Genomic DNA, 18,380 nt, shown 5'->3' on the forward strand with positions numbered 1-18,380 from the left:
ACCCACATTAAGGTGTTAAAATTGGGAGGTTACTTGAATAAACATAAGTGTTTATGTAGAGCTGTGGTCAGAAGTTTAGGCCTGTTAACTTCTCATTAGTTATCATGATTGAACACAACTAAAGTCATTAAAGAAATTAAAGAAGTCATTTAAAAAGCCCCAAATACCATGATATTCATACACAGATTTTTAATGTGCAATGTGAAGCTGGAAATGGAAACAAAAGGTTGCTGTAGGTGTCTGCAGTGTGCGCCGTCATATTAGACAACTGTCCGGTGACTACGACTCATTTTCTTTCTGTAATTCAAGTTTCAGTTGCTTTTTTTAGAGGATTTTTGAATTTCTATCGCCTATATATCTGTCTTTATATTCTTATATTCTCTTTGCACACTAACCAGTGTGGTTGTGTGGTTGTGTGTGTGTGTGTGTGTGTGTGTGTGGTGTGTGTGTGTGTGTGTGTGTGTGTGTGTGTGGTTTCTTTCCCTTTACCTTCTGCTTTCTTGCCATATCAGGCAGCCTGATTGTGAGGTGATCCACGAGGGGAACATAAGGTACCTTCTCTCTGGTCTACAGTCATTTAAACACAGACTGTAAATACTCAGGCTTGAAAATAGGTACTATTTTCCCACTTGCATACCCTCATGTTATTTTAAAGGGGTATATTGGCAAAAGCATGAGTATCTTCTTGGTGTTAAATTAGTTTATTAGTCATAATTTTTTATTACAGCCAAAAAGGTAACTGCCATCTTTCACTGCTCACTGAGCACAGCATTTCCCCATCAGTTTAATATAAAGAGGTTACAAATCATTCCATATCATTTTTTATGCCTTTCAACATTTACATTTAGCAGTTTGGATGATTTTTTTTTATTGCTCACCGTGTGTTATGAAGGTTAAGTAAGTAAATCGCATTAGGAAGTAATCTGAAGGTGTGATCGGCTGTGGTTCACGAGCCCTACAGAAACCAGTGCTGATATCAGGTAAAGCAGTTTCTGTGTTTACCAAGGACACTTTCTATCTGGTGTTTGCTGAGTTAGTGCAAAATTGTACTGAAATTCGGAAAAGAACCACGTGGACATGCACAGCTGTCATTGAGAGTTTTTACTCTAAAATCTGCTGCACGTTTATACTGAGTGGCAGCACTGAGGTTTAGCCTGAAGTTGGAGAGTGAGGTTAATATTGGAGATCTGTGGAAGCCACATAATTATCAGTACATTCATATTTCTCTCAAATGTTGAAGGAACACAATTTTTATCCTTACATTAGGATGTCTGATGCTCTTGGCTGATGATGGCCTCAGAGAACCAACATTCACTGTTTGGTTCTGCTTTGATGCAGAGACATTAATCAGTCTGAATGTTGTAGCAGGATAGCTACAACATTCAGACTGTATCGTCGTAACACATGCCTGATGGATCGATTACTTTATGTTATTCAGTGGTTAAACTGATTTCCATGAGCCAAGAGAACCAGTACAGAAGTTTAACACACTGAAAGCTCTTAGAGTGACCAAACCATCTGAGAAGGGTCTGAAACTTGCGTAACTCTTGCCGCTGTTGTAATGTTTTTGTAATGTCATAAGACTAATCTAAAAATATTAAATTGTTACATTACAGTGTTACATACTGAGAAACTAACTGCAAGAGAAGATAATTTATGTGTTATTTAGTTTCTTACAGCTTACAGCTGTTTAAAACACAACAAACATAATAAATAACATACACCACGTACGAAACTCAGAAGTATAAATGCTGTCCTCTCTGCAGCCTCTCTACACATGATGCTTTTAAACTTTTCTCTTTTTTTTCAAAGCTAATTTGGTTTTACTCATTCTTCATGTCTTGTTAAACTGTAGATGTAACAGTAAAATCGAATATTCATTGACATGCAAGAAACAGAAAAGACTACTTGCTCATCTATGCATATTTATTACATCAATCATTATATTGATTTTGATTAAACTGAACACGTCATTATTCTATAGGTTTATACACCACAGTGTTGCACTGTTTTTCTTTGTTCTAGCACTCCTCTTGCCAGATTCTCACTCACTATTTTTAAATATATTAGCTGACTTTTGTGTATGACTTTTGACAACCATGTAATTTTTGAAATGTATACCTTTCAACTCTACTCTACTAACTCTATTACTAGTCCTCCAATAGTACTGGAGCTGGAGAACAAGAAACAGTACATCCTTAAAATAACACTGAAAATGTCTCTGAGCTTAAATTAGCATGAGCGGAGAGTGAGGGTTAGGTACTTTTTAAAGTGCAGTCAGGGCGTATTTAATGCTGCACGTCCTTCTGTAAATAGGCTTGATTTAGCAGTTTGACTGAAGATTCTCTGTTTGTTGAAGGCTCTTCTGTTTATGCCTGTGCTCGTTTAAGCTGGGATATGATTCTTACACAAGCACACTCTCGGTCGCAGAAAATACACGACCTCATTGTCAAGGAAGCCACAAAACCTAATTATCACAGACAGACAATGACTGCATCACTTACACAGCTCTTCTTTTCTGGGTGGGAAGGTTAATTCAGTTAACAGCTGGCAGGCTGGGGTTTGACATGACGATGTGGCTCTTCCATTTGTTTTCATGTTTTTTTTTCTTCTTCGTGCTTTTGGTTTTCCTCCTTAAAAAACGAAGCAGCAGCTCATCTTTTGTGTTTTGTTATCGCTTTGCTTTTGTTGCGGTGGTCTTGTCCTTGTGTTCACACGTAAGCGCAAATATACATGCAGTGTACGGCAGTAGGCTAATTCTAACACACTGACTTTGACAGTTGGTCAGAGGCAGAGGAGTCTGACGAAGACATCAGGAGGTACTCGCTCTTCTTCTGGTCTCGACCTCAGAATGATGTGACCCTTTGACCCCTCAGTCTCACCTCCTCTTCTTTCTCCTCTGCTTCTCCTCCTCTTTCAGTTTTAACTCCATTTGTCATTGTTACTGTGCCTCAGAAGAAGTTGCCATTTTGCAAATAGCCAGGTTGTTGTTCTTGAACACATACATATAAGCTGTCTTTTCTATACCTATATAAATAAATATTATATAGTGTTAGTCATAGACAAAAACCATAATTCTTTAGTGAATACACAGCTTATAATACTGAAATTAAAAAGCAATGCAAGGTTGCCAGTTTATTAATGCAACATTATTTTACTTTTATGGATTTTTTCTTTTGTTTTGTAAAGAGGTAAAAAGTCCAGTAAGCGTTTCATTATTTTAACTTTTTAAATATAGAGATTTTCTTTATCTAATGCTTATGAGGACTTGAAATGTGATTGAAGTTCTTAAACCTGAACCAAGTTCAGTAAGACAGCAGCTTAATGAGGAACCACAGATGGATTACTTATTGGTTTATTCTTTCCTTCTTGAATGATTTTGCTACATCAGGTCATATTGTGTGTGTTCAGGACCGTCAGCCTTCAGAGAGTGTTCTGCTCATTGTGTTGCTTTTTGTTCACGTGCCGTGTGTTGTTTTTGTTTTTATTGCTGGGAGTCATTGGACCCCCCCCCCCCCCCCCCCCATTCAAAAAAAACAAACAAAATCCAAACAAACAAATAAACAGACTATAAACAGACTTTCTGATGCATTTGCGATATTTCTGCTAGAAGATAGCACCAAAAAAAAAAAAAACGGGAGCTGGCCACTTTATTACTTTTTTTCTCCAAAAAGGTTTATTTATAATCGCGGTTTGTTGACAGTGGCAGTTGGATGACAGACCTCTCAATCTAATGGCTTCAGATCAAAAAATATACATGTGGTGACTTTGAGGAAGACTTTGTTGGAAAGAATATTAATTTTCTTATGATTTGAGGGTAATATGGTGGTTGTAGAATAAAAATTGTAGGCATGCCAACAGGTTCAAAAGAAATTTTTAATTAGAACTTTTCCCCCCTTTTTTGTCTGTTAATTAGTCCACTGGAGCCTTCTCATTCCCTCAAATGGGCAAAGCATTTTGTGAATTTTGTAAAATCTAGATCATAAAAATAAATAAAAGTATTAGACTTATAGCCTTGCTAGTTGATTTAAAGTTTTAACAACAAACCTGTGTCAGAGGAACAAGGCCAGCGAAAGAAAAACCACAGCTGAAGGATACCCCAACCATAAATATAAAAAAATGAGATGAGAAATGGGATTTTTTTGACAAATTGTTAGATAATTAAAAAATGGTATGCAAAAACTAGAAATGTTTGCACACTGGTGACTTTCATTTTCAGGCTTTGAATGGTGTTTCCAGTTTTGGACTTACAACAGAATATACTGGGATTACATAGTCCCATCAATTACTAAATTTAAGATGAAATCAGCAGCTGGGAGCAAAGATGTAGTGTTCCCTCTTAGCCAACCTCAGGCACCCCTTAACCAACACCTCATCACATGTAGACAATCAGTAATTAAGCCTAAGCAGCACCCAAAGACTCCTTACACTGCCACCTCAAGGAGCCAGCTGTATAATAGACTTTCTAACAGGGTCTATATTTCATCTATACCTCTCAATATGCACAATTTAAGACAGTACAGTTCTGAGAAATGGCTGAATTCGGGTATCCTACACGTTTATATATATTACTTACTATACAGCCAGATTTTAACGGAAAAACAACTTTTAGAGACAAAATATTAGAAAACTGTCATCATCACAGCTCTCTGACCTCGTTAACGACTTCACACCAGAGCGGGTCTCAGCTCAGACTCCCAGCAGTGGTTTTTGACGTGTTGATGTTTGTATTCATGATTGTGTTGCTGTAGATGATGTCATGTTGTTTTTTATCATTATTAACTGTTGATAATTTGCAGCTCATCATTAACCTCATCCATGACCTTCATATTTATCCCTCATATCTGACAAGTTGTTTTTACATTGCAGTGGAGTTTGACAGATTTACAAACATAATCCTCCCTCTCTTCCTCCTCGTTTTGTTTTTGTTTTTATGTTTGGGTCCCACTTTCATAAAGCTGATCAGAACAGGAGTACTGATCTTATGTTAGCTTTAGCCTTTAGATACATACTGATAACTGTAAATAAAGCTGCAATGTTATATTATGGTGCTGAAGTCAATGGAGAGGTTTTAGAGAACAAAAAGAATTTCCCAGATTAAACTTAAAAATTTATATTTAAAACGTAATGTTGGAATTAAACACTAGTATTTTTATTTGTTCAAGAAACCAGATTGCTTTACTTTTTTTAGGTTAGCTTTTCCTTAGTGGATGACTTATTATATTAATAACTAAATACTTTAACAATCATAAGGATGCTGAACTGTAAGCAACATTGCTGTGAAGGTGGATCAGTATTCCTGCTCTTTAAAGCTTTATGGATGCATGACCTGCATTTTTTACCTGGTATCTGTTTGCCTCTATTTCCTGTGGTGCACACAGCAAGAACAGAAACTCTGTTGCCTACGCTGCCCAGAAGTCCTGGCTGCTCAACGCTACTGTGGAGGAAAACATCACCTTCGGTAGTCCATTCAACAAACAGCGGTGAGAACCCCACAGCTCACAGTTACAGCTCACCTCAGCGGTGCTTTGTGTTCACATTGAGAGCTTTCCTGACCTGTTCATGGGTGTTTTTCAGGTACAAAGCAGTGATTGACGCCTGCTCTCTGCAGCCAGACATTGACCTGCTGCCATTCGGAGACCAAACTGAGATTGGAGAGAGAGTATGCAAGTTTTTAATTTACCTTAAAAAAAAAAAACATAATCACATGAAGGGATTTAATTTATCTGTTTCTGTGTCAGGGCATCAACCTGAGTGGAGGGCAGAGGCAGAGAATCTGTGTGGCCAGAGCTTTGTACCAAAACACCAACATCGTCTTCTTGGTAAGCTTAAAAATTTCCTTCCCTTAAACTTTCTTTTTAATGTTCAAAACATTGGAAACCCTTCTGAGTTCTGTCTTCTTTTTCTTTTTTACAATGTACAATTTGAAAGTTTTTTTTAATGTAAAATAAAGACTTTTACTCCTAATTTGTAGCCAAATTAGATAATGCCATTTCTTTACAAGATTAAGTTCTGTAGTATTCTAATCTTCCCTTTTTTATATAATTAAATGTATCATGCAGTGATGTATTATGTGACACAGTACATTGTGGCCGTTGGGATAATGACAGTGAATGCTGTCATTTGTTTATCTGTCTGAGTAGTTGTGTAATTTCCTGCTGCCACCTCGATTTTTAGTCCATTAGCAAGCATACATTCCTCATTAAAATCCATCAGTGGAATTCTTTTATACACTCATGACCCTTTGTAATGTCTACGATGGTTAAGAAAAAAATGAAATGTATAATGAGGAGGGAATGTTTTTCTTTTGTGCTGTTCATATCTGATATCAGGGCTGGAATATATGCGTCATACACTCCCACATCGAAAGACATAAAACAGCCATAACACAGGCTTCATTAACACAGTATAAAACACATTATAGCATCCGCCGTCCTGTTAGCACAAAGATTAATGGACATCTGGCTGTTATCCTGAGGAGTTTAACTTGTGATGAAGAGCTGGATATAATCAAAATTATCTCAGAAATGAGGTAGAACAGGTAGTACAGAGACACAGGGAGAATTTACTAACTTTTACATGGTGCGACTAATCATTTCTGCTTGGAAATTTCACATTACAGTTTTTTCCATTGTTTCATAAAGTATAAATATCTATTTACGGATTTACCTTTATTTAACCAGGAAGTCTAAGTGAGATTAAATGTATTTTGCACAAGAGGAGCCATGCAAACCGAATTTATATAAAAAATACAACAAAAGTACAGCATCTACATCATGATGTATAATATACTAATACCTACCTGCCTCCACATGCCTCCTTTACAGCATTCCTTATGATGGAAACTGAAAGCTTGCTTAGGTTTAATCTTTCTGCAGATTATTCCATGTCCAGTGTTGCAAGAAAATGCTGTACATAAATAGACTAAAAATAGACTGTACATAAAAAATGTACACACGTGAGATCTCCCACTGGTCCATGACCTTCTTTTTTAAACCTCGAATTGAACAAACTGACAGTCAACATTTTGGTTTCCAAAAGCTTGAAGTGATGACCTTTTGACATCACAGATTCATCCAGCCAACATAGATACATGCTAATAAAAGCTAACAAGTGGACAAGGCGGCAGCCAAAGCTACTTGGCAGTCAAAGTAGTCTCTCCCCTCGTAATGGAAATTTAAAGACTGAATTTCAATTGGAGAGTTTTTGTCCAGCTATCATAAAGAGAGAAACTCTCCACAGAAACCAAAATCGTCTTTTGTGACTCCACAGCTACTTTTAGGTGCTCCCTTGTCACAAGGGGTTACCAAAGCAGGTAGCCCCCAAAAATGCCTTTGCAGATATAACCCCAAAGGGGATTTGTGCCTCCAGCCAGAAGCAAACCAGTGACCTTTTACAGTACTTGCCAAAAAATATGACACCTCTCAACTAGCTTTAAAGTTAGCATAGTGTATGGAGCAAGCCTCTAGTGGCCATTTGAGGAACTGCATATTCTTGCACTTCCTGTTGGATTCATTTTCAGGTTAGAAACTTTGTTTGATTTTTAAAAAACTTTTCTCATGGCAATTTTTTTTTTAAAAAGAAAAAACAATCAATGGTAATTTGTACAGATAGTACAAAATAGACTTTTCCAAGTAAGGGTTTGAGCATTAAGATATAGACTATTGTTTATACTCAAGAGACTTTTATCCACCACATCTCTAATTAAGGCTTTGTCTGTCATAAATCTGATATACATCAGATTTGCTTTTCATTTGAAAATAAACTCAATTTGAAAGTCATCATAAATACTTCTCACAAAATGTGATCCTCCAGGTATTCACTTATGAGAGTGAAACATGACAGAGCAGAAGACATATGTGTCAGTGTTACAAATGTTAGTTTAAACCAGTTGATTACATACGTATTCAGGACTAAACATTTTTAAAACTGAATACGTATAAAAGCATTTCAGATTGAGAAAGTCATTCGTCTGTCAGATTAACTGATATCCATGCTTCTCTCTTAAATCTTGCAGGATGATCCATTCTCAGCACTCGACATCCACCTCAGTGATCATTTGATGCAAGAAGGAATCCTTAAATTTCTGCAGGATGATAAACGAACCGTGGTCCTCGTGACCCACAAACTGCAATACCTTATACATGCAGACTGGGTAGGGCCTTCTGTTTGCAGGAACATACATGTCATAAATTCAGTTTTCATTGAGCCTTAACATTATATTGTGTGTTTTGTCCAGATTATAGCAATGAAGGATGGTACAGTCCTGCGAGAGGGAACTCTGAAGGACATTCAGACTCATGACATTGAACTTTATGACCACTGGAAAACCCTGATGAACAGGCAGGATCAAGGGCTGGAGAAGGTACGGTATAAATCTGCAGCTGTCTAAGTGTTTATTAAAGCTTTCTGTCTACTCTAATGTTTCTCCTATTATATCCACTCCTCCGGTGTGTAGGACATTCAGCAGGACAGTCAAACAACACTTGAGCGGAAGACGCTGAGGAGAGCTTTCTACTCCAGAGAGGCCAAGAACCAAATAGATGATGAAGATGAAGGTGACAGATTCCTTTTCAGTGTAACTGGTTGAGTCATGTTGTCACAGTTTCATCCTGAAAAGACTTGATGACACATAGACATAGTGCCATCTTAGGGTTCATTGTCAAAGTTTGGTGGAGTGCTTGTTTCTCCAAAATATTCTAGATTTACTGTAGGAAACATGTTAGTACTCAAAAGTCCTTCTAGTATTTTAATTGAATGTAACTTATCACTAATTAGCACCATGGCATCTTCAATACCATCTGTGAGGATTAAAATGGTTAATTTATAATCACCTTAAAATAAAAATGATATCTTCTACATGTGATTTTATTCTAACAGAAGAAGAAGCCGAGGAGGAAGACGATGACAACTTTTCCACGACCACCAACAGAAGGTCAAAGATCCCGTGGAAGGTAATCCACTCATCTGCACAATGACATTTTCTCATGATTTAAAGTGTTAGCAACAACATTAACTGCCACAAAAGAAAAATAACCTGAGCTAGTTTACTGGACAGTTGTTTGGTGTAGTGTTAGTTACCTGCTACTATTTTTTTTAGAGGAATAACAAGTTTGACCGACCAAATAACCAGTGACTACTGCTTTTCTTACTATGATCCATGCTGCTCTCTCAGGTGTGCTGGTGCTACCTGTCTTCTGGGGGGTTCTTCATGGTCTTCCTCATGATTTTCTCTAAACTCCTCAAACACTCCGTCATTGTGGCGATCGATTACTGGTTGGCTAACTGGACGTCGAAAATCAATAACAGTGCAGGAACAGGCATGTTTAATGGAACCAGACCCACCAACACCACAGTGCAGGTACAAAATGTCTGTCATGGGTTTTAATGGGTTTTACTGGGATTGTAATTGGTTTTATTAGGATTTTAATGGATTTTATTGGGATAATGTATTAAAATCACTTATGAACTGAATCTCCTGTTGACTCTCTGAATGTTGCAGAGAGCATAATAAGGGAAAATAAATACAAATTAAATGTACATTTTAACTGAATGATTAAAAAAACCACAAATGCAGAGATCAGAAACCAGTTGGTGACATCACAGTGGCTCTATTTGTATTTTAGAAACATTTAATGATAATATTAGTTTCTGACATGTTGCTCTTGTTTCTCCATGGTGTGATTTCTGTCTTGTTGTGTGTCACCAGGGGCAGGACTCCTACTATCTGCTAGTGTTCATCATCTTGTGCGCGGCTGGAATCACTTTATGCCTCATCACCTCCCTCACTGTGGAATTTCTTGGTCTTTCTGCAGCCACCAACCTGCACCACAACCTCCTCAACAAGATCATTCATGCTCCCATCAGGTACATAAAACAGAACTGCAACAAGACCAGAGTAGACATCTGTAAAAAAGCTCAAAGCTCACATTTAATCTTTTAAGCAAACCTACGTCTGCTTTTATAACCTGTTGGAAGTTGTTTTTGTCTTTTACATGCTGAATTCTTAGTCTTTTAATTTATATGTGTTTACTTGGTAGTAAAGGTGTGTGTAAAAGTTGTATTTTTTATTTTACTTATAACCTGTGCTGGTTTTTTGCGCTGAAGTGAGAATGGACCCTGGAGGTGAAGCTGTGCATTTGCTGGTTAATTAGCGTTCTGAGTTTGAAGACTAACAAATATCCTAAAGAGTGAAGCCTTTACATGGGAGCTTCGTGATATGTGGATTAACCTTTTTAATAAATCTGCTGACGGTTTTGATCCAGCACCTATGTCATTGTGCCATATGGCTCACCTATGGCTGTAGGAAGTGCCCCAAATAATAATAATAATAAGACTGGCACTAGAAGATGCAGAACTGAGCTTTTTCTGAATGGTGTCTTGGGTCACCCCTAACGACGGGGTGAAGGGTGCAGTCATTTAGACTACTGTGCATCAAAAGGTAGTTTGAACTTCTGTGCAGGCGCTTTGGGTATGTTAGACTTGGAGGAGCAAGGACATGGATGAATTATCTCTGGGCTGGGTTGGAAAACGCCGCAGTGTGCTGTTGGAAGAGTAATATGTGGTGATGAATGGAAGAGAGTCAGGGGAGCGTTGATTGTATTTCCTCGCATCACTTTTGTAAGTGGTAGAAAATCATCAGAATCAGAATACTTTATTGATCCCTTGGGGAAATTATGTAAAATGGATGGATGGATCCGCTGAACAGTGTGTTTTTGAGTGTGACTGGGGACTTTGGCGAACCATCCTCACACTTGAGCCGCATCTCTAAGGAAACAGTTGAGTTTTGTGTGTGTGGCTGCACTTGTCCCGCTGTTCTTCGCTCATCATCGGTCTTCGTAATTGATGGAAAGTTTTCTGTTGCTCTTTCTGCAGACTCCCTCTCTTTTCTTCAGGATTACATAACCCTTCTTTAAACACCTCTCTCCACAGGTTCTTTGACATCACTCCTTTGGGGCAGATCCTCAACAGATTCTCAGCTGATACCAACATCATCGACCAGGTAAACTGATGAATTTGCATAAGAGATAATGGACTCGAGGCCCATGAGGAAGGGTATACACAACTGCTGCACTGCACAGATGTTTTAATTATTATTCCTGGTTAGCCGTCAAAGTGAAGTTGTGATTTGTTTGTGTTTTGCTAAACTAAAAGAAGGAAGCAAACATGACTGAACTCCCACTTCCTCATTTCCTTTCATTGTAGCATATTCCTTCAACGCTGGAATCTTTGACGAGATCCACGCTGCTCTGTTTGTCAGGCATCGGGGTCATAGCCTCAATCACTCCTATTTTCCTGGTTGCCTTGGTTCCTCTGGCTGTGGCCTTCTACTTCATTCAGAAGTATTTCAGAGTCGCCTCCAAGTATGTCCACAGTGTATTTGTTGTAGCTGCAGCGCATAATTTTTCTATCTAAACAAATCAGGGAGTTTATTTAGATGCAGTGAGCTGAATCTCCTCACTGCAGGAAACAGGAAACATCAACTTGATGATTTATGGGAACATGAATTCTGAATGAGTACACCACAGGACATCATGCAAATAGGATTCAGTGTGTAATATGCATGTGTACACTTGTGCATGGGAGATTTCATATGAAGTGATATGCATACTGTAAAAACACCTCCTCTCAGGGACCTCCAAGACCTCGATGACTCAACACAGCTTCCTCTGCTCTGCCACTTCTCTGAGACTGCAGAAGGTCTCACCACCATACGCGCTTTCAGGTACACGTTTGTCTTTTATGCACTGAAATTTGCAACCCTTGTTTTTTTTCTAAAAATTGGTCAAAAAATGTGAACGACGATTTTACGGCTGCTTGTTGTGCTCTGCAGAAGATCATTCGTAAACAGAAGAAATCAAAACAGTGGTGAATTTTTTATATTCTTCAGTTCAAACTACTAAAGTTCAAACTGGAAATCAAGACGAATACAGAAGATAGCGTGTATTGGCATAGCTTTTGTAAAAGATGTACTTCAGTCATGTTTTACAGGCATGAACATTTTTTCATGTTTATTTTAATGTTTTGTGTCTTCTTTTCTTCTGCCTGTGGTAACTTGAGTTGAAAACAAGTGAACTTCTTTTAAGTTCCTGAAGATGTTTCAAATCTCAGGTTTTTCCACTTCTGATGCCACATTTAGATAAGAGGTAGAACATCGTCAAGAGCCTAAAAGAAGTCCACTTACTTTCATGTCAAGCCCATTAAATGACCTTGACCTGGATGACTGAGAAGCTAGACTGGCACTGTAAGTCAGCGGTTCTCAAAGTGAGGTCTGGGACCCGCAGAGGCCCAAAAAAGCTCACTGCATAATTTGCTATGAATCCTAAGTTTGTGCTGTATTATTACAAATATAAAGATGGAGACATTTTATACCAATGTTTGGGCCCAATAGACACTGATATGAAAATAGCAAAGTACAAGTACTTTGTATATACCTATAGTTTTCAGGCATCTGTACTTTACATGCCTCCTTATTTTTCTGACATCTTTTTGATTCCTATCGCTAAATTTTAACACAATGATTATTTCTCATCACTGCACACCTTCCAGACTTCCAGCCAATTTTAACCTAAATAAAGGGAACAATAACACATAAAAGACAACTTTACTGGTGTATCCATCATTGCACATGACTGATCTAAAAGATATAAAAATGAAAGAGGCAAAGCAAAGACATAAAATATTTCTGCAATGAGAGAGGAAATGTGCTGTTAGTGACATTATGAGAGCAAATGAAGACACTGGTCAGCTAGCTTTGCTCAAAAACAACTCGTAGAAAGAACGATTTTTTACTTTTGAGGAAAAGTTAAATCAGTACTATTGCTTCAGAGGAAACTATAGTATTGAATAGACCAATCACAACACCTGTGGGTTGCGTCAGTGTGACATGCAGTTCCATTTCTAGGCAAGAATACATCATGTTATAGTGTAGGCTACATACCATAGATTTATCCTGGAAGTATAAAGCCTCAGTCAGAGTGCAACAAAGTATCCCTGCATTGGTGCAGCTCAGCTCCTTATCCAGCTAGCTATCTGGCACGCGCGGCCAGGGCTTTATCTGCTGCAGACCGGCTTTGACTGGCTTTTGCATTCAGTCCTTCACAGGCATCACCTTTGCATGCCTAATTCCAAACTTTGAAGTTGAGTCCACACAGTGTGACTACAGAAGAGATCTCCATAGAAAAACATGACAGTAAATGTGTACATAAACATTTGGTTCTTTTGCATAACTTTTGAAGCTCTTTTCTGAACTGAGTGGTTTCGTATTTCGGGCTGACTGATAGAGCGAAATGACTGAGTTTGTGAAGTTATTGAAGATGATCTTTGCCTGTGCAGCAAGGCTTGGAAAAATCTGGAGACCGTTCTAATGGTCATCAAACACGTCTTTATTGAGGTGTCAAAACACTTCATTAAGGGTACAGGGAAGGTTGTCTTCATTATGGAATGAGTTAAAGTGTCCGTTAGCACTTTTTATCCTGTCACCTTCCACAGTAGAGCTGTTCAGAGCCCTTTAGATTGATAGGATTGCTGTCTTTGCAGCTCTCTGGTAAGCTGTCACAGTTTAGGTTTTACTTTCAAACATTTTGTGTTGTGCTTTGCTGCCGTTCCTGTGGTGGTTGCGAGAGAAGTATCTTCTTGTATTTCTGTATTCAGCCTCGTTCCCATCGTCCGGATAATCCAACATTAAGCAGCTCTCACGCTTTTTTCTCCTCGTTTCCCCTGAGGACTTCCTCTTCCTAACACACACAAATATACAAACACTGAAGGACTCACACACACACAAAAACAGTGAATCTGGTGTTGAGACAGATTCTTGGCAATCGTGGGATAGTTCCCATTATCGTAACCACTGGTCTCCTTCCAAACCACGTCTGGTTTAGATGGCAGTGATTTACTACTGAATACAAACAAAGATAAAACTTTGAGATTCAGCAGGCTGAAGTACAGTCGAGCTGCTCGCCTTCTTTAATTGAAAAACAGTGTACTTCTCTTACTTCCTGTTTGCGTTTTGTTTGTTATTTGTACTCCTTGTGTGAGTTTATTGTTTGTGTTCATTATTGAGGATTTAGGGGAAGATGATGTCAGCAAGTGATCAAAAGCCAAAGGCAGGAGGGCACCAGCAGTTCAGTGCATTGGTGAAGCCGTTAAACAACTGATGTGTCTTCTGTTCAATTACATGTTTGCTGCAGACACGAGGCTCGTTTCAAACAGCGCATGCTGGAGCTGACCGACACCAACAACACAGCGTACCTGTTTCTGTCTGCTGCCAACCGCTGGCTCGAGGTCAGAACGGTGAGAAACTCTTTTCATCGGACTCAGAAGAGGAGAAAGTGTTTGGTTATATAAATATGAGAGAGAGAAGATCTGAAGCTTTTGCTGCGGGTTGGGATTTGTTATGAATATGTTGTATTAGTGATATTTTGTTTCCTGATGTCTCTGCAGGACTACCTTGGAGCAGTGATTGTACTGGCGGCGGCGGCAGCTTCGATATGGAGTTCCCATTACGGGCTTCATCCCGGAGGTCTGGTGGGCCTGGGCCTTACCTACGCCCTCACTGTGCGTTTTCTCTTTTATGTATTCATTTTATTGTTATTGTCTTTTTTTTACTCTTCATTCAGTCAGTGAGTTGCCCTCCATTCGTAGTTAGACACTAATTTAAATTACTGTGTTTTAAAAGCAAGTGTTTCAAACCTAAATTGACCCGGGGTTACGCGGGAGAACAAACAAGCTGAGTTTAAATTATATTACTTACTATTTAATGGATCATTTCTGCTGTGTAATAAGTCTGTGTAAAGATGAGAACCAATGCAAATTTACACCTGACAACATAAATACAGCCAAATACACTCTCCTACAATAGAAAAATTATTAATCATCTGATATTTTCTCATGCAATGTGGATTTGCTGACAGCCTGAAAGCTTACTTTTACTGTTTGTGTGCGACTGGAGCTATTTGATTCAGAATGGAAGGAATTTATGATAGTTTGATTTGTGACTTATGCTTCTGAACACAGCTTTAGGCAGGACTTCACCAACAGGGTTCATTAACACATTTTGTGGCTCAAACAAAAAAACAAACACAAAATGAGCCTGTCAGGCTAGATTTTAATATAAACCATTAACAACAGCAACAACAGAAGCAACAGACCAATTATTCAGTTTGGCAACACATGGTGCCATTCAAAGTGATGCTGATGTATAAATTTGATCTCCATGCTACAAAAATGCCTCTGTGCAGGTCACCAACTACCTGAACTGGGTTGTGAGAAACCTGGCAGACCTCGAGGTTCAGATGGCAGCTGTGAAGAAGGTCAACAGCTTCCTCAGCACAGAGTCTGAGAACTACGAGGGCTCTATGGGTAACTCAGTGTTAGGCTGATGGAGCAGATATAGCAACATTTTGTAAATGTTTATTGTGATTTACATCCCTGTATTCATCATAAGCTCTTCTTAATCAGAGTCTTTCTAAGAACTTACTCCTCTTTTCATCCTTTCTGGAGGTATAGACCTAAAATATATAAACTTACTTTGTGGGGGAATTATACAATCAAAAATGCCTTGCAGTGCCCTCCACATCCGTCTCCAGCAGCCTTTAATAACCAGACAATCCCAGTAAACATGCGAGTGGTTTGCACTGTGGTTTCCACAGTTCCTCCAGCAAACCTTTGGGCCTTTGGTGTCTATTTACTGCTCAGCTTTGACGTCTTTGATGGAAAAATGTGGCCTAAACATGGCGGAGTATGTCTTTACATCTCCACCAGCAGCATCAGTATATAAAAGTGTGATAAAATTGCATCTGCAGTGCAATGGCACAAACTGTGGACTTTGTAAACACATTTATACATCTGATGTTACACATGATACACACACACACACACACACACACACACACACACACACACACACACACACACACACACACACAGATCTATGTATGGTTGTTTGCCAAAGAAATGGATTGGACTGTGACTGTACAGTACGCATGTGATGTGAGTAGGTTCACTGTGTTCAGTGAGTGTATGTGTGTAAAACCTTTTTCATAGTTTTATCTTTTGCTTATGACTCCAGAAGTTGTGTGTTTGGGTTTATGGACTGTTTCTATGGCGAAATGCAAAAGCTGCTGGCATCTTTTTTTCCCAGTTGAAGAGATGACAAAACATGAACACTTCATTATTTAATCAATCAATAGCATAGTACCACTGAGAGTACTAATGCCTAGCCAGGCCAAAATTAAACCTTACCAAACCCAACCAAACTATTTTACATGTTGTACAAAACGGGAAAATTTTTCGCTGGTCAGCCAAAGAACATTTCTCCGAGGCAGAGCAGCTACAGTATTTTGGTAAACATAACAAAAACAATTCCTGAGCTTGATGAATGGATAGAAAGTGAAGGGATAAAAAAGGAGGCATGATGGAATGAGAAAATACTTTATCTCAAATTAAAAAAAAAAAAAAAAACTGAAACAAAGGAAAGTCCAGTTAAGAACTGGCTCTCTGTCTCTCTGTCTCTCTGTATCTCATATGAGCATCATCCATCTGATTGAGTTTTCCACTGAAGCCTTTTTCTTACAGTAAATGACCCACAAAACCAAAGTCCTCACTGACATCATGGAAGCTTCCAGCAAACTGATAAAGGAGGATAAACGAGGAGTAAGCTAAAAGCAGGACTATGAAATCCTTACCTTTCAGTGCAGTAATATGATCAATGCAGGACGCAGACTCAGCTTTTTTGTAGCATGTCATAGGACTGCTAACACGCAAATATTTTCTTTATTTTCTTTAGTTGACTGTTGGAGGCCAAAATCATAACTGATATTAAAATATGAATAATTGCCCAGCAGCGGTTTTATTGTTTACTGTAACTCAGGATGGAGAGCGTTTTTTTTCTTCATCTTGTTTCAGTTAAAACAGTCCCCTTGGTTTATGACCAAAACAAACAGCACACTAACACAGCAAAGTAAACTTGATCAGAACTACATCTTCTAAACTGTAACATGCTACCATATTAATTGTGAGCATGTTGGAATACAGAGGTTAGCTGTTAGCCCCCCAGAGCCTCTTGACCTTTTCCTCAGTGCATTAGTAGCACTACTGGAACACACAGCCATGGCCCAAAAAGTCAGCATGCCCCTGTTTTAGTGCATATGTAGCACCAACATTAGAAACAAAATGAGATGTGAAAGAAACAGAGGCTAAATAACGGAGCATAAAAACACCAGGGAGGAAAGAATTGTAACAAACATGTGCAAAAGTGATCAAAATGAATTAATAATCAGTTATAAATAAGCAAATGAAATTTGGCTGCAATATTATAGCAAAGACGTGTAAAAGAACAAAAAACAAAACCTGAGGTGCAGTCACTCTGGCTGTGATTATACACATCTCTGCCCAGGGATCGTGTTCCTGTCATGAACCACTGTGTGTTCAGGGTTGTGGACTCAAATGCAGGACTTAGGTGACAAAAACTGAACATAAGATGAGCATCTGAGGCTGATTAAATAACAAAGTTCTATAATGTAAGAATTAGCAGAGAGCAAAGCATCCAGGAAACAGTAGGAATACCTCTTTAGAAAACACAGAGAAACCCAAGCTGAAGAACTCAGAGTTACGGTAAATGGACTGGTCCTTCTGTTACACTTTCTTCTACACCTAAGGGCGATTTCATACCTGCAGTTCATTCAGGCTTGTCTGAATCAGTCGATGAGTTTATAAATTTATAGCTTATTTTGTTTGTTTTTCATGCAGAGAAAAAATTCAAGTGAACTTTGAGAATGTTCAGTCCGCTTATTGGCCAGATGTGCAGATGTGGGCAACAAAAGTAAATATGGGAATAAGGTGCTATGATCAGGATTATTGGAGAACATCGAGAATTCACATTCATTTCACCTAGTCCATACTGACTTTTGCACATTTATAGTACCTTTCCACATTCCAGAATTCAAAGCATACGAGGCAAAGGGAAATTTGTTTGTTTTTTTAGCTTAGACCTGCAGTGTGCACCTCTTAGTTGGTTCAGATCGAGGTCGGATCACGTTTACATCATAGATGATTGGTTCTTCACCAACCCCACTAAGATCCTTCCTACAAAGGATCTTAGTGGGGTTGTTTTACACCTGAGTGCGATTACTGTGTTCACATCTGCACAAATGAACTGCACCATCGAGGAAAAATAACTAGAATTCAATTTAAATGCACTAAACACAGCAGGTGTGAAAGCATCATAAGTGCTTTCTGAAAGAGGAAACAGGCGGGAACCAAAACACAGTTGAAGACAATCAATGAATCTGTGAGTGTAGAGAAAGGACGAAACACTCCTCACAAGGGAAAACTGAACCTTTTAAAGTAAGGACAGGAAGTAACTAAAGAAACTAAAGAAA

General features: G+C 38.6%; 1 protein-coding gene across 13 annotated transcripts in view; it reads left to right on the forward strand.

Moving 5' to 3' along the window:
* Nucleotides 1-18,380, forward strand: part of abcc9 (ATP-binding cassette, sub-family C (CFTR/MRP), member 9) — an 82,793-nt gene that overhangs the window by 44,625 nt on the left and 19,788 nt on the right. For 7 of the 13 annotated variants that reach the window (XR_005696390.1, XR_005696392.1, XM_040035804.1 and 4 more), the window contains 17 exons: nucleotides 513-551; nucleotides 2,781-2,819; nucleotides 5,382-5,483; nucleotides 5,578-5,662; nucleotides 5,742-5,822; nucleotides 8,018-8,155; nucleotides 8,240-8,365; nucleotides 8,459-8,558; nucleotides 8,881-8,954; nucleotides 9,176-9,361; nucleotides 9,710-9,867; nucleotides 10,933-11,002; nucleotides 11,206-11,363; nucleotides 11,633-11,725; nucleotides 14,190-14,292; nucleotides 14,443-14,556; nucleotides 15,240-15,360. Coding sequence is in view for 10 of the 13 variants with exons in the window: in XM_040035804.1 (XP_039891738.1) it covers nucleotides 513-551; nucleotides 2,781-2,819; nucleotides 5,382-5,483; nucleotides 5,578-5,662; nucleotides 5,742-5,822; nucleotides 8,018-8,155; nucleotides 8,240-8,365; nucleotides 8,459-8,558; nucleotides 8,881-8,954; nucleotides 9,176-9,361; nucleotides 9,710-9,867; nucleotides 10,933-11,002; nucleotides 11,206-11,363; nucleotides 11,633-11,725; nucleotides 14,190-14,292; nucleotides 14,443-14,556; nucleotides 15,240-15,360 (1,787 nt within the window). In the remaining 3 variants the exon portion in view is untranslated. The remainder of the gene's footprint in view (nucleotides 1-512; nucleotides 552-2,780; nucleotides 2,820-5,381; nucleotides 5,484-5,577; nucleotides 5,663-5,741; nucleotides 5,823-8,017; nucleotides 8,156-8,239; nucleotides 8,366-8,458; nucleotides 8,559-8,880; nucleotides 8,955-9,175; nucleotides 9,362-9,709; nucleotides 9,868-10,932; nucleotides 11,003-11,205; nucleotides 11,364-11,632; nucleotides 11,726-14,189; nucleotides 14,293-14,442; nucleotides 14,557-15,239; nucleotides 15,361-18,380) is intronic. The other 6 variants (XM_040035806.1, XM_040035811.1, XM_040035808.1 and 3 more) reach the window with 3 other exon arrangements.

This window comes from Simochromis diagramma, unplaced genomic scaffold, assembly GCF_900408965.1.
Source record: "Simochromis diagramma unplaced genomic scaffold, fSimDia1.1 OVJJ01000816.1, whole genome shotgun sequence".
In the NCBI taxonomy this organism is placed as follows: Eukaryota; Metazoa; Chordata; class Actinopteri; order Cichliformes; family Cichlidae; genus Simochromis; species Simochromis diagramma.